Raw genomic sequence first — 16,040 nt, forward strand, 5'->3', positions numbered from 1 at the left:
ATCCTTTGTGATGATTAGAACTTGTACCATAAACTTTCCTGGACAAGTGTCTATAGGAGAACATCAGACCTCAAAGACCAGGAAGAGAGGCTCATGATCAGTGAAGTCTCTTTCTGGTGATTAAGGACCTGCTTTTATCTGCAAGCAGTCACGTCCAGATATACAGTGAGGGAAAAACTTATTTGATCATCTGCTAATTTTGAACGTTTGCCCACTGACAAAGAAATGATTAGTCTATAATTTTAAAGGTAGGTGTAATTTAACAGTGAGAGACAGAATACCCCCAAAAAAATCCAGAAAAACGCACGTCAAAAAAGTTATAAATTGATTTGCATGTCAATTAGTGAAATAAGTATTTGACCCCTTCGACTTAGTACTTGGTGGCAAAACCCTTGTTGGCAATCACAGAGGTCAGACCGTTCTTGTAGTTGGCCACCAGGTTTGCACACATCTCAGGAGGGATTTTGTCCAACTCCTCTTTGGAGATCCTCTCCAAGTCATTAAGGTTTCGAGGCTGACGTTTGATAACTCTAACCTTCAGCTCCCTCCACAGATTTTCTATGGGATTAAGGTCTGAAGACTGGCTAGGCCACTCCAGGACTATAATGTGCTTCTTCTTGAGCCACTCCTTTGTTGCTGTGGCTGTGTGTTTTGGGTCATTGCCATGCTGGAATACCCATCCACAACCCATTTTCAATGCCCTGGCTGAGGAAAGGAGGTTCTCACCCAAGATTTGACTGTACATGGCCCCGTCCATCGTCCCTTTGATGCAGTTCAGTTGTCCTGTCCCCCTAGCAGAAAAACCCCACCAAAGCATAATGTTTCCACCTCCATATTTGACAGTGGGGATGGTGTTCTTCGGGTCAAAGGCAGCATTCCTCCTCTTTCAAACACAGCGAGGTGAGTTGATGCCAAAGAGCTCAATTTTGGTCTCATCTGACCACAACATTTTTACCCAGTGCTCCTCTGAATCATTCAGATGTTCATTGGCAAACTTCAGAAGGGCCTGTACATGTGCCTTCAGTCCTTCACGGCATAGTGTGTTACCAATTGTTTTCTTGGTGACTATGGTCCCAGCTGCCTTGAGATCATTAACAAGATCCTACCGTGTAGTTTTGGGCTTTTCCTCACCGTTCTCATGATAATTGAAACTACACGGGGTGAGATTTTGCATGGAGACCGAGGGAGACCGATATTTTGTGTTTCTTCCATTTGCGAATAATTGCCCCAACTGTTGTCACCTTGTCACCAAGCTGCTTAGCAATGGTCTTGTAGCCCATTCCAGCCATGTGTAGGTCTACAATCTTGTCCCAGACATCCTTGGACTGCTCTTTGGTCTTGGCCACATTAGAGAGTTTGGAATCTGATTGATTGAATTCCTCTGTGGACAGGTGTCTTTTATACAGGTAACGAGCTGAGATTAGGAGCACTGCCTTTAACCCCTTAAGGACCAAACTTCTGGAATAAAAGGGAATCATGACATGTCACACATGTCATGTGTCCTTAAGGGGTTAAGGATCAAACTTCTGGAATAAAAGGGAATTATGACATGTCACACATGTCGTGTCCTTAAGGGGTTAAGAGAGTGCTCCTAATCTCAGCTCGTTACCTGTATAAAAGACACCTGGGAGCCAGAAATCTTGACAATTGATAGAGGATCAAATACTTATTTCACTCATTGACATACAAATCAATTTATAACTTTGACATGCGTTTTTCTGGATTGTTTTATGTTGTTATTCTGTCTCTTACTGTTAAAATACACCTACCATTAACCCTCCCAAGGACTGAGCCAAATGTACACGTTGTGATCAAAACAAAACATAAACAAAAACTTTAATTTGCGCTCTCTCTCTGTTCAGGCGTAATTCAGCTCTTTTATATTATGTGCACCCACACTTACTATATATTATTTTATTCAGGGGATACAGGGCTTTCATTTCACATCAAATATTTAGGTATGAAACAATTTAATATGAATAAAATATAAAAAAATTGGAGAAAATAAGAATTTTAAAAAAATGTTTAGTTCTACGTGACATTTTAACTGTGAATGTCATAATACGGTTTGCTTTTACAGCAAGAAAATACACATATGCATTCAGCGAAGTCTCACGTGTTAAACAGTACCGCTATGTACAGGTTTTATGGTATTTTGGGAAGTTACAGGGTCAAATAGCAGGTTACATTTTTCAGTTTTTTCACATTAAAATTCGCCAGATTGGTTACGTTGTCTTTGAGACCGTATGGTAGCCCAGGAATGAGAATTACCCCCATGATGGCATACCATTTGCAAAAGTAGACAACCCAAGGTATTTAAAATGGGGTATGTCCAGTCTTTTTTAGTAGTCACTTGGTCACAAACACTGGCCAAAGTTAGCGTTCATATTTGTTTGTGTGTGAAAAATGCAAAAAAACTAATTTGAATGCCAAATTTGGCCAGTGTTTGTGACTAAGTAGCTACTAAAAAAGACTGAACATACCCCATTTGCAATACCTCGGGTTGTCCACTATTGCAAATGGTATGCCATCATGGGGGTAATTCTCCTTCCTGGGCTACCATACGCTCTCAAAGGCAACGTAACCAATGGTGAATTTCAATGTGAAAAAAATGAAAGACAAGCCTTATATTTGACTCTGTAACTTTTAAAAACACCATAAAACCTGCACATGAGGGGTACTGTTATACTCAGGAGACTTCGCTGAACACAAATATTAGTGTTTCAAAACAAATCGTATCACAACAATTATATTGTCCGTGTAAGTGCCATTTGTGTGTGAAAAATTCAATAAATGTCACTTTTACTGACGATATCATCGTTGTAATACATTACATTATATATATATATACACACAAAACTTTGTTTGAAAAACAAAGTGCCTGCAGACGTTACCATGAGGTTGGTAACTGGCTTGCTTTGGAGGCTTGGCCAAAAAAGAGTTGTGGTGGCGGAAAAAGTGTGGATGGAAACCCCTTCCACCTGAAGTAGGTAGATAGTTAATACATTGCTAAACACAAATACACACAGGCATATGCAACAGAGAACCACATTTTTGCCTCTTAATTCCACTTTATACAAGGATTCCTTGGAGTATGTGTTTACTGTATACAACAGCTTTGTAAAACAATTCAGGAAGAGGAGCAAAGCCAGTAAGCCACTCTTTTGGTATGTACTTTACAAGGAACGCCAAGCCTCCATAGCAAGCCAGTAACAAACCTCATGCTGATGAGTTGCAATAACAACGAAACAGCTGTCCATGAGTGGTTCACTGGCTTTGCTCCTCTTCCTGAGTTGTGTTTCAAAGCTGTTGTATACAGCAGACACATACTCCAAGGAATCCTTGTATTACGTGGAATTAGGAGGCAAAAATGTGATTCTTTGTTGATCTCATTTGCATATGGAGAGAGAGAGAGAGAGAGAGAGAGAGAGAGAGAGAGAGAGAGAGAGAGAGAGAGAGAGAGAGAGAGAGAGAGAGAGAGAGAGAGAGAGAGAGAGAGAGAGAGAGAGAGAGAGAGAGAGAGAGAGAGAGAGAGAGAGAGAGAGAGAGAGAGAGAGAGAGAGAGAGAGATTAACACATTATCTAAAAACAAAAAAACATTTAAAAATAAGCTATATCCTATTGATTAACTTTAAGGCTATGCTGGAAAGAGAACCACCATACAGAGTTTCCAATGTCCCTTGTCTGTGTTTAGTAAATCAATGTGAATCAATGCAGGACAAGTAGTGGAAATTGAGTGAATGCACTGTGTCCTAGATTCAGTTCTGTGAGTGATAAGAAGTCCCACCTCAGACTTGTGTTAATCTAGTATTAAAAAATTGCATAAATGCTAGACAATTACAGTTTAGGCAGATCTCGGGAAAAGTAGTCACCAAATCTGATCCAGAGTGATAAATGTAACCATAAAAAGATTAAAGAGATTTCCATGGTATCAGTGTTACTGTGATGCAAGTGTGTTTTTCAGAGTACAAGAGTCAACCGGTCAATGACCTAGCCAGGACCCAGGTGGAAAAGTGACACAAATTTTTTTTTACTCAAAGTTTTACAAAGACCCTGGTAACGTCTGCAGGCACTTTGGTTTTCAAAGAAAGTTTGGTCACCTTAAAATGAATCTTAAAGAGACATCATAGTCACCAAAACAACTTTGGCTTAATAAAGCAGTTTTAGATCATGCCCCTGAAGTCTCACTGCTCAATTCTCTGCCATTTAGGAGTTAAATCACCTTTGTTTCTGCTTATGCAGCGCTAGCCACACCTCCCCTGGCTGTGACTGACACAGCCAGCATCAAAACAAAATGGTTTAAATTTCAATCAGATGTAACTTAATTTAAACATTTTTACTTCCTGCTCTGCAAATAAAACTTTCATTAATTATATACAGGAGGCTCCTTCCGAGTCAAGCAAGCTATTAACAGAGCAGGAGGTAAGATTCTAAAAGAATTTGCTATAACATAAGTGTAAACATTAGATGACTCTCTACAGGAAGTGTTTTGGAAGGCTGTGCAAGTCACATGCAGGAAGTAGTGCCTAGGGCTGCATAAACAAAGCATAGTAACTCCTAAAGAGCAGAGAATTGAGCAGTGAGACTGCAGTGTCTATATACCAAAACAGCTTTATTAAGCTACAGTTGTTTCCGTGATTGTCCCTTTTTTGTCTCCATATCAAACTCGGCAGGAGTAAGTTCCTGTGAGATTTTGTCAAGTTACATTTCCCATGTCCCTGCAGCTGAGTTCACTTTGATATATACTCAAAAGCATTACGTTAAGATGACAGGTGAGTAAATCTAGCCTGGGGCTCTCCAGATTAGCGGTCAAAACAGGTATGGCCAAAATCCCAGTTGCAGAACTACATCTATCATGATGCTTTGCCTTTGCCAGCCTTACAGAGGATAATGCTCAACTTCTGTGGCTGGAAAAGTATTTGAAAGGTTATTAAGGGATAATATTCAAGAATTTCTTGAGAAGAATGTGGTTACCAGCAGAAATCAGCATGGTTTTATGAAGCACAGGTCATGTCAATCTAACCTGTTTGCATTCTATGAAAAAGTAGAAATATAGATCAGGGTGTTGCAGTGGATGTGATCTATTTGGATTTTGCCAAGGCATTTGATACAGTTCCACACAATAGATTAGTGTTCAAACTCAAGGAAATCGGTCTAGATGAAAATGCTTGTTCTTGGATACAACATTGGCTTAAAAATGGAGTTCAAAGAGTTGTCATTAATGGTAAATTTTCAAGCTGGACAGAGGTGGCAAGTGGTGTCCCTCAGGGTTCTGTTCTGGGACCCCTTCTATTTAACATGTTTATAAATTATCTTGAAAAAAGCATTGAAAGTCATGTTTCAGTGTTTGCAGATGACACAAAACTATATAAAGTAATAAAATATGAGCAAGATATTAATTTGCTGCAGAGGGATATAGATAGACTGGGGGACTGGGCACTCAAATGACAGATAAAATGTAATGTTAAAAAACGCAGTTATGCACTTGGGCGTAAAAAATACACAAACAACGTATACCCTAAATGGAAGCAAATTAGGGATAACAACACACGAAAAGGACCTCTTTAGTTTAGAAAAATGTTGCCTGAGCGGGGATATGATAACATTATACAAATATATTTGGGGCCAATACAAACCGTGGACTTTAAATAGGACACGAGGGCATGCGTTTAGACTGGAAGAAAGAAGATTTCGTCTAAGGCAAAGAAAAGGTTTGTTTTACTGTAAGAACAATAAGAATGTGGAATTCTCTGCCTGATGAAGTGGTTTTATCAGAGTCCATACAGATGTTCAAACAGCAACTAGATGCATATTTACAAAAACAGAATATTCAAGGATATAATTTTTCAATGTAGGGTAATAGCTTCTTGATCCAAGGATTAATCTGACTGCCATTCTGGGGTCAATAATTATTTTTTTTCCCCAAGTTTGTTGCAAAATTGGAAGTGCTTCAAACTGAGTTTTTGTGCCTTTTTTTTGGATCAACAGCAAAAAACAAATGTGAGGAAGGCTGAACTTGATGGACACCGGTCTCTTTTCAGCTATGTAGCTATGTAACATGGGAGCTGTAGTACGCTAGTGATCTTCCGTAAGGCCACCCCTGGCTTACAGGGACATTCTAATAAACATTTTAAGCGATCTTAAAAAAAAAAAAAAAAAAAACGACCTCCACTCCCCTGTTGCCCCCTAAATATATAAAAGATTATATTTTCTTATTATTCAAACAGATTTCTACAGTAATGGTAACCTAAACAAGTTGTCTATGCATTATAGCTTACTATGGAAATGGCATAAGAGTGAATTTACTTGTTTTCTCTTCCTTGATGTTGTAATGCAGAACATCTGCCGTCTTATCTTGCATTGTGTAACGCACCCAGAGAACCATGCATTTCTGTTCCACGTCTCGCGTCACCAAAAATACCTAATGCAAACAGAATACAAATAATAAGGCCATATGCAAAATACAAATCCTAGCAATTCTATTGCCAGCACAAGATTTACTGACTTGCTCCCCATTGCAAACACTAGTAAGAGTTTTTCAAATAAAACGTGGGACATGTTTTTATGTTTGGTTTCTCCCCTTAACCCCTTAAGGACCAAACTTCTCGAATAAAAGGGGATCATGACATGTCACACATGTCATGTGTCCTTAAGGGGTTAAAGCCAATTCATTTGGTTGTGATTTATGAATTACTGACACCTCTGTATAACATTTTGGCTACTTACCTCCTGCATTGCACATGGGGATTACACATTTGCGGTGTATGGAGTAGTACATTGTAATTCAAACTCCCAAAGTAGTTGAATTGGAGGTTTTGTCTATTTAGCCCCTTCCCGATAACGGTAGGCCTAGGCCTAGGGTTAGTGTTAGTGTTAGTCCTCAATCCTAAAACAACATTAACCCTTACCCTACACAAACACTAACCAACCCTACCCCAAAACGTTATACAGATGTATAAGTAATTCAGAAATCACAACCAAATGGATTAGGAACATTGTAGGGTTAAGGGAAGTACAGTTAAGCATAGGGTTGTTTTTTTTTACATATTATCCACATTTAATATTGTGTTAGGTGTACATATAGGTCTACGACAATAAATAAAAGTCCTTTCTGTCCTTTAAAATATATATATATATATGTGATGGGGCACTTAAAGAAATACCCTTAACTTACTGTGGAACAAACGTGTCCCTGACACTATTGTGGTAAAATAACTATTTAGGTCCCAAGCCCCCTCTCTTTACCTGAAAAAGATGATTAAATTCACCTTTTTCCAGTGCCGTGCCAGTCTCGCCCTGCCTCCATGGCTGAGCGCATCAGATTTTACCATCTTAGTCAATCCAATGTTTTCCCATTGGAAAGCATTGGGAGGCTATTGCCCATGTGCGGAAAAACACTGCCCTGGCCAATCAGCACCTCCTCCTAGAGATGCATTGAATCAATGCATCTCTACAGGGAAATTGCAGTGTCTCCATGCAGAGGGTGGAGACGATAAACGCCAGTGCTGCACACTGTGCAGCATGGCCCCAGGAAGCACCTCTAGTGGCCTTGTGTTCCTAGGCTGTAATGTAAACACTGCCTTTTGTCTGAACGCGTAGTGTTTACATTAAAATGCCTGCATGGAAAGGCTATAGATACCAGAACAACTACATTAAGCTGTAGTTGTATTGGTGACTATAGGTGAAATTTTTTTTTAACTTACCAGAATTAGTATTTACTTAGTAAATAAACCCCACAACTTCCCTTTCATTCTACACCAGTTCCTCACATGGTGAAATTACATTAAGTCACATTACGCGGTTGATATACTCGGTTATCTCGGCAGACCAACTACTTGGTACGGTTTGCACTGGTATTGCAGAATACATCGAACTATTGACTAAACTAGGGTGATGCAATTTAAGTCTTGCAATTGGCCAATATTATAGGCTCATATAAGATTAAATAATCTCTAATACGGATTTTTTACTTCATTCTGTGAAACTAATGTGGGCTAAGCAATTTTATTTCTAGAAGTCAAACCTTGCGCATTCAAAATATCTTGCATATGGTGAAAATGACTCACTTGTGCTAAGGAGCAACGAATACCTTAGGCAGCATTTATCAATGAAAAATAAATACAACTCTTGAGCAAAAGGCAAAAAGTGGGCCAATTAATATGAACATTCCATTAAATACTCCAAATTCAGCAGATTAAGTGGTTTCACTATTGCCTTCATAAAATGAATTTAATACCGGATAATGTCACAAGGTTTTTGCGATGTCTGGGGACAAAAATACAACTGTTTTTATTCATTAAACAGTGGACTGTTGTAGCTTGAGAACCAAATGTCAAACTTGGCAAAATAAATACAATTTATATATATATATTTGAGAGGGAAAAAAAATGCAAATTTGCGAGGCTGAATTGAAAAAAAAAATTATTATAAATGCTAGTTTACATTTTGAAGTTTAATTAATATTCATCCAAATGTATTGGTTTATTGAATATTTTATACTTCAACGTTCCCTGCACAGTTTATTATCTGTAAACACCATCGTTTTAAAACTATGCCTTTTCAGCTACAGCAAAACATTTTAACTGCTTTAAAACATGGATACTTTGAATACAAACAAGGCTGGTTATATTCCGTACTTATGGATAATTTCACACATCTGGGAAGGGAAGTGTAAACAATGACCGCTGTAATTCCAGTGTTAACTAATACGGTTTTATAGTCTATATTCTCTGTCACAGTGGATATTTTTTTACGAACATCATAAGCCACACACAGAGCAATGGAAAAGCAATAAATAAATAGGCAATGGATGTGTCGGATCACTAATGAAATATGAAAATTGGGCCAAAAAGAAGAATGAAATACAGGAGAAGAGGGGTATTTGGAACAGTTAAAATTACTGCTTACATGTTAAAATGAATGAAATGTCACTAACGTTTTCCATGATATGCTCGGTTTTCTTTTAAAATGTATATTAAAGATTTAGTAAGTGACATCACAATCCAGCCTAGTTTCAGTCCAGGCACAACCAGGGCACACAATGCAAATAATGACCTTGTTTAAAGTTTTTCTTCTTTCACAAACTCTGTTTAACCCCTTAAGGGCCAAACTTCTGTAATAAAAGGGAATCATGACATGTCACACATGTCATGTGTCCTTAAGGGGTTAAAGGAATGCTATAGGCACCAAACTAACTTTAGCTGGGTGGAGATCATGCCCCTGCAGTCTCACTGCTCAATTCTCCGACATTTAGGAGTTAAATCACTTTGCTTATGCAGCCTTTGCCTGTGATTTACACATCCTTCCTAAATACTTCCTGTATTATTGAGATCTAATGTTTAAACTTCCTTTATTGCCCAGCCTGTTTAGTTTAGAATTTCTCATCTCCTGGTCTGTTAAAAAGCTGATAAAGCACGCAGGAACCTCCACTTGTGCTTAAAGTTCAATTTACAGAGCAGGTGACAAAAACGTCTAAAGCAAGTTAACATCTGATTGAAAATGATTTTTTTTTCATGCTGGCTGTGTCAGTCACAGCCAGGGCAAGTGTGGCTAAGGTCGCACAAAAAAACTATTTAAAAAAAGTTATTTAACTCCTAAATAGCAGTGAATTAAGCGGTGAGACTGCAGGGGCATGATTTATGCACCGATTTGGCTTCATTAAACAAGGTAATTCTATTAATTAAGTGAAACAGGTGGGCGGCTAAGGTATTTTGCGCTTACTGGGGCCTTGCAGCCACCTATCTCACCTTAGGGGAGACTGATCAGTCGGCCCTTTGTCCGGACAAGGGCCCAACACCAGGAGGGGATCTAGCAGCTTGTCCTGTGTGCTGCTTGGTACGGCGCCCCTCCACTCAGTTTGCCTAGAGATGAAGAGAGCACCCAGCAAGCAGGTGCAGAGTTGCAGATCGTGAAATAGGTGTCTCACAAGCTCCAGCCAATCAGAGTGTTTCTGCGTGTTATCACAGCAACGCTCAGACACTTCAAGTGCAGGAGCTCAAAAGACAAGTACCACATGGTCTACAACTCTGCACCCGGCAGAACGGATAGCTCGCCCATCGGATCACCAGGGAATTGATTACCAAAATAAAAAGATATTACAGTGTGGAGAGGCTGGTCACTGAAAAAGAGTTTCCACACACTGTCACCCCCCTTTAACCTTGCCACACTCATATTAAAACTGAATCCTGTCACACCTACCACTTCCAACCATGTCAACACTCACCCCCAACCCGGTCACAGTAACCCCCTTAATCCTGTCACACTTACCTCCCCAGTGACAATCCACCCTCAAATCATGCCACGTTCGCTCCAATCTTGTGATACTCACTCCCCCCAACCATGCCACACTCACCTTGTCACATTAAGCCCCCTTATTCTGTCACCCTTCCCTCCTTCAACTATGTCAAATTATTTTGTTTGCAAATTATGCCATAACTGCAGCCATAGAGCTCACAACGCCGCAGAACAGGGACCCGCGACACTACGAGCCTCTGAACGATGAATACAGAGACTAGCTATCTGTGCACTGTGCTGTAAGCCCGCCCTCCAATATAACTACAGCTTATATACTCACTATGCTACCCACTATGGGTGTTAGCGGGGGAGTCATGTTTGAGTGTAGAGCCGCCACCGTTTGCTGCCTATATTATTTGTTTAATGATAGAAAAAGGCAAAAATTATAACGAATATTGACAGGGAGCCGAGGCGTTGGTGCCACACTCCAGGAGAAATGTGTGGATTTCTACATTTAATCTTACATTTAAGACTTCTGAAACACACTTTTTCTAATCATAGGGCACAAGTAAACATACTATTAAAAATCCTGTTTGCACAGGTGTCAGCACATTTTTCAAGTGAAGAGATCTTTAATGCACCAGATCCCCAAGACAAGGGGTTATAACACTGACTCTACAAAAGGTGAAAAGAGGGAAAATGAGAAGGAAATGTTAAAGCTGAAAGAATGGTTTGACTTCTGCTGGGCATTGCTCCCGGCCTCTACTACCAGAGAGCAAGAAGTCCCTGTATATCAGCTTCTGTTAACTCTCCAGAGCCAAGTCAACTGATGGCTCTCAGCAATGAGTTAAGCCCTATCAACACCTGGCTTAGCTCATACAGGAAGCTTTCAGTCCTCTGGCTGAGGTAGTGAAGATGGGGAGCAGTGCCCCCAAGAACCTAAGGTAAGAAGTCAAAATGCCTTAAAACCTGGGTGGCAGCGCATTCTGGCACTATAACCACTATGGTGTTTGGAGTGTTCCTTTAAGTGGGTCCATGTGACTGATTATACAGGAAGAGATGTCAACACTTTATGATTCATGAGAGAATTATCTTGCCAGCAACCAGTGGGTGAATTTAATTTATGAGCCCTATATATGTAGATATAAAGCTCAATGAAGGTCTGTCTTATACGAAATATAAAAGGTGTCTCAACCCAAACACAACTTACCCCATCTGCTTCTCCCTTCAGTATCTCCACAGCTTGCTCCTGAGACATGCACAGCTGGAGCCAGACCGGGCAGGTTTTTATCAGCCGGTCTAAGAGGTTCATCCCAGAGAAGACTGGATGGACCCTCCGTTCTGGAGGGGAATGTTCCTTCTTCGGGTGGACAATGTCTGCAACAGGACTGGAGGAGAGACCAAAAGATACACTAGTAAGACAGAGTAGTACGAGCCATGAATGGTAAAAAAAAAAAAATAATCATAAAAGAGAAACAGTCCTAACTCCAAAGTGGATAATATATTAGAAAATGAGGATGTAAGATGCAGCCAGAGTCCCAGTTTGGAAAGACATTCTGCTAAAGGGCAATTGTGAGCAAATAACCTTATGTGTCTCGTCAAGAAGAATACAATGAGATTTGGCATTCCCAAGTAGATCTTGGTGGATAGATATGAAACTCAATCGTAGTGAAGTGAAATCCAGATGGCAAAAACAGCCAAACTGTGACTATTGCCAAGATGGAAATGCTGCCAATTTCAGCTATTTTAGCCTGTTTCGGGTTTGAATTTGTTACAATTTGGCGTTAGGGAATGGACCTCTTGGATAGGAGCAAATATGGTGCATCAGACAATAAGGATTCTCTGGCTGTAATGATGATTATATTATGGTCTGATCAAATTTTCATCATCATTTATATAGCGCCAACCTACAGCACTTTAAAATAATACAGCAAATAAGAGGCAAACTATGACATAACAAATACAAGCGGGTTCTGTCCACTCAAGCTTATAATCTGACCTTAGTGTATACATTATGTAATTAAAAATTAGATTTCAAATTTGACTTAAAAACATCACCATCATTATATCAATGCTACAATCTTGCAACGCAAAAAAAAACACCCACACAGCAGCATCATAGCGCCTTTTATCATGCAGCACCAAGTACACTAGCATACTTACTGCTGTTGATGCAGGGCACACCAGTGCACATAGGGATGTAGGCTCAGGGGACAGCCTGGCAAAGAATCACAGGAGGTGTAGTCCACAGCATCTTAGCCCTCACCCTAATTCACCTAATGCTACAGAGCCTTCTCATGCAAAAACATTTCAATGCCAAAATTGCCCTAAGATCGAATTGGTCACCCAATTATTAAAGGGACACTCCAGGCACCCAGACCACTTCTGCCCATTGGAGTGGTCTGGGTGCCAACTCCCACTACCCTTAACCCTGCAAGAGTAATTATTGCAGTTTTCATAAACGGCAATATTTACCTTGAATGGTTAAGTCCTCCTCTAGTGGCTGTCTACCACGCTATGTGAGGACCTCCAGCGTCGCTGAAATCCCCATAGGAAAGCATTTTTCAATGCTTTCCTATGGGGAGGCATGCGCATTAGGTCTCCCCCGCCGGCGGGGAGGAGCGTGGGCGGACCCTGAACCAGCGCCGAGGGACATCGGCGCTGGACACAGGTAAGTCACTGAAGGGGTTTTAACCCCTTCAGCAACTTGGGATGGGGGGTGGGAGGGAGAGGGGACCTGCACTGCCAGGAAAACGGTTTGTTTTCCTGGCACTGGAGAGTCCCTTTAAATGTATATTCTGCATACGTTTTTTAAAATATAATTTTCTTCATAGTTCAGCTATAAAACAGTTATCTGCAAACCGGTAATAACTCTAGAACTTGAAATTAAAAGATAAGTTTATCTTAAATTAAGACCTTTGTGCCCATACACATGTGTAACATCAACAAAGGCTTGCAAGCACTCTCATAAAAAGTTATGAGAGAGCACGTAACAGACATACTAGTTAGGACATGCACATGCCATAAAATTACTTTGTTCGGTTATTATAAATCATTAAAGTGCTAAACATACTCCTAAAGAGGAATAGTAAATAAAGTGCATAAATATACAAATGTACTGCCAAACAGAGTGGAATACCCCTAAATTCCAAAGAACACAAAATCTATTACAAAAACTGTCTCTGGCGCAATTTTTGTGAATAAATTACCATAAGGTGTCAGTGCAAAAATGTTTTTGGACATCGTTAGAATTTGCAGTTTCTTAAAGGGACACTATAGTCACCAGAACAACTACAGCTTATTGTATTTGATTTGGTGAGTATAATCATTCCCTTCAGGCCTTTTGCAGTAAACACTTCTTTTAGAGAAAATGCAATGTTTACATTACAGCCGAAGGATATAGCTTCAGTGGCCATTTTTCGATGGCTTCTAGAGGTGCTTCCTGGGGCAGTGCTGCACATTGTGCAACACTGACATTCAGTGTCTCCATCCACCCTCTGCATGCAGACACTGAACTTTCCTCATAGATATGCATTGATTTAATGTATCTCTATGAGGAGATGCTGATTGACCAGGGATGTGTGGCTTGTGTTAGCTCTGCCCCTGATCTGCCTCATTGACAGTCTCAGCCAATCCTATGGGAAAGCATTGTGATTGTCTCAGAGAATCACTTCTGAGGATGTCAGCCAAACAGGCAGATCAGGGGCAGAGCCAGCAGCAGCAGACAACTAAAAGTAAGATTTTACTATATTTAAGGGGGGTCAGAGAGGGATTGCGGGGGGGGGGGGGTAGTTAGGGGGGTTAGATGGTGGTTTTAACACTATAAGGTCATGGATTTGTGTTTGTGTTCTCAACCCTATATGGTTCCTTTAAGGTAACAGTATCCTGATTTTTTTTTTTATGCACTGACACTTGTGGCGATGGTCTGTGGCGCAATTAATGTGAATAAATACACTTTGTAATATAAAGCATAGATTTACTCCATAACGGCAATGAGGCGGGAGGAGGAAGACTTAAAGCGACAGATAATAGTAAATTAATGCAAGGAGCCAAAGGGAATCTATTTTACCACAACCTATTACAAGAAGGATAAATATTTGTGGAGTTCGGAGAGTCCCATTAAACAGAACAATTACATGGTTCAACTGACTGCTTGCTAACACAGGATGTTTAACACTGCATGAACGGTTTCCCTAAGGGAGCAAGAGGAGGATGGTAAATGTGTTAAACTCATAATCCATGTGAGTGAACACAAACTCGAGATCGTGCACATTTACCATTTGTTCCTTTCGTATAAAATAATTAAACAGGAGGTACCTGGAAGCTGCCAGGATTTCCCCTGAAATTCAGATACAAAAGAGAAGCATGATTTCAGACCTGAGCGTCTGTCTTATCTGCATCCTGTCCACGTCTTCCTCCAGCTAGAATGGATCTTTCCTGTGGAACATTCCGATATCGGAACCCAAAGAATCATGGCGTAAAAGCTATTGTGTCCGTAATGATGTAACTCACGTTCCATCTCTTGGGAACATACCTGTCCGCAGCACAATAGGGTTTATTTGCAAAACATTGAACTGTATTAAAAAAAAAAGGGAAATTTAGACAAAAATAACCCAGCTGCGACTAAAGCTTAGTTGTGGGAGAATTGTTCCAAATCAGCATTGTTTGCTTAAAATTTGGAATGTGATTTACAATTCACTACAATTCAGTGATTGATGAGAAAGGGCTTGAGGAAAAGAAATTGAAAAAAAATTGAAAAAAAAAAACATTAACGGACACTTCCAAAGCAAACAGATATACATATCATTGTAAGTCGTGGAGCAACAAGTTGGTTTTCAGAAGCTTGCCAGGGTTGTGAGGTTCAATAATTAAAGTTAACAATGCTCGTACGGCAATCATCACTCTCCACCAAGCCACTGCTTATCATAATGAGAAGCATTAGCCATGTTCGTGGTCAACAACATGTGCATGACAATGAGCAAGACCATCAGAAGGTCATGAATGTCCACAATAGGTTCAGAGTCCTGGACCAGTGCAGGGGCCCACATGGGAGCCTTTAACACTATGCAGTCTTCTTGGAGAGATCGTTCTCGCTCTTCAAACCAGACCGCATTGAGGAGCCGCTCCAATCTGGGCCCATTACTAGCCTAGCTGTGATCACTGTATAAAACGATTTCATATCACTTCTTCCCAGAGTGCAAATACAGACCCATGTGAGAGATGCCAGACTGCTATTGAGAGCTCCCACTGGACCCAGGGAAATGCAAATGCTGCCCTCCTGCAGGAAATCATTGTGCACACAGGTAGGTGGTTAAAAGTAGGGGATTTGTGTGCCCCATTAGCTAGAACTTAAACCTATATGTAACCAATCACAGATAGTCCACCCCTCCTTTAAGGCAGGTGACCACGACAATAATAAAAATAAAACATTTTCATGTTTGGCCGTCCCTGATTTACACAATATAGTCTGCACGGAATATATTGCATGGTAAATCTATCATCACTGCCCAGTGGGGAACATTTATGAGGGATTTGATTCCATGGTGTGTGTGCGCGTGTGCATGTAATAGTGGGGTGTGTGTGGAATAGGGGACATACTAAAAGGAATGACAGATTGGAATGCCCATAGACTTTAACAAGGCAGTGGAATGCCCATAGAGAATAATGGAAGAAAAAGGAATGACAGATTTACTTTATATGTTTCACAGTTCAGATTCCAAGTCACATATTGCTTCCCATTATAGTCTATGGGCATTCTCTTTAGTCATTCACCATTGTCATTCTATAGAAAACAATGATAATCCCAT

At 40.2% G+C, this 16,040-nt stretch overlaps 1 protein-coding gene across 2 annotated transcripts in view; it reads right to left on the minus strand.

The window, feature by feature from the left end:
• RIN3 (Ras and Rab interactor 3) overlaps positions 1-16,040 on the minus strand; it is a 79,046-nt gene that overhangs the window by 29,262 nt on the left and 33,744 nt on the right. Inside the window, exons 2-3 of one of the 2 annotated variants that reach the window (XM_063438958.1) lie at positions 11,444-11,621; positions 6,307-6,421 (exon numbers count right to left, since the gene is read on the minus strand). In XM_063438958.1, coding sequence (XP_063295028.1) covers positions 6,307-6,421; positions 11,444-11,621 — 293 coding nt within the window. The remainder of the gene's footprint in view (positions 1-6,306; positions 6,422-11,443; positions 11,622-16,040) is intronic. The other variant, XM_063438959.1, reaches the window with a different exon arrangement.

Source organism: Pelobates fuscus, chromosome 13 (assembly GCF_036172605.1).
Source record: "Pelobates fuscus isolate aPelFus1 chromosome 13, aPelFus1.pri, whole genome shotgun sequence".
NCBI lineage: Eukaryota > Metazoa > Chordata > Amphibia > Anura > Pelobatidae > Pelobates > Pelobates fuscus.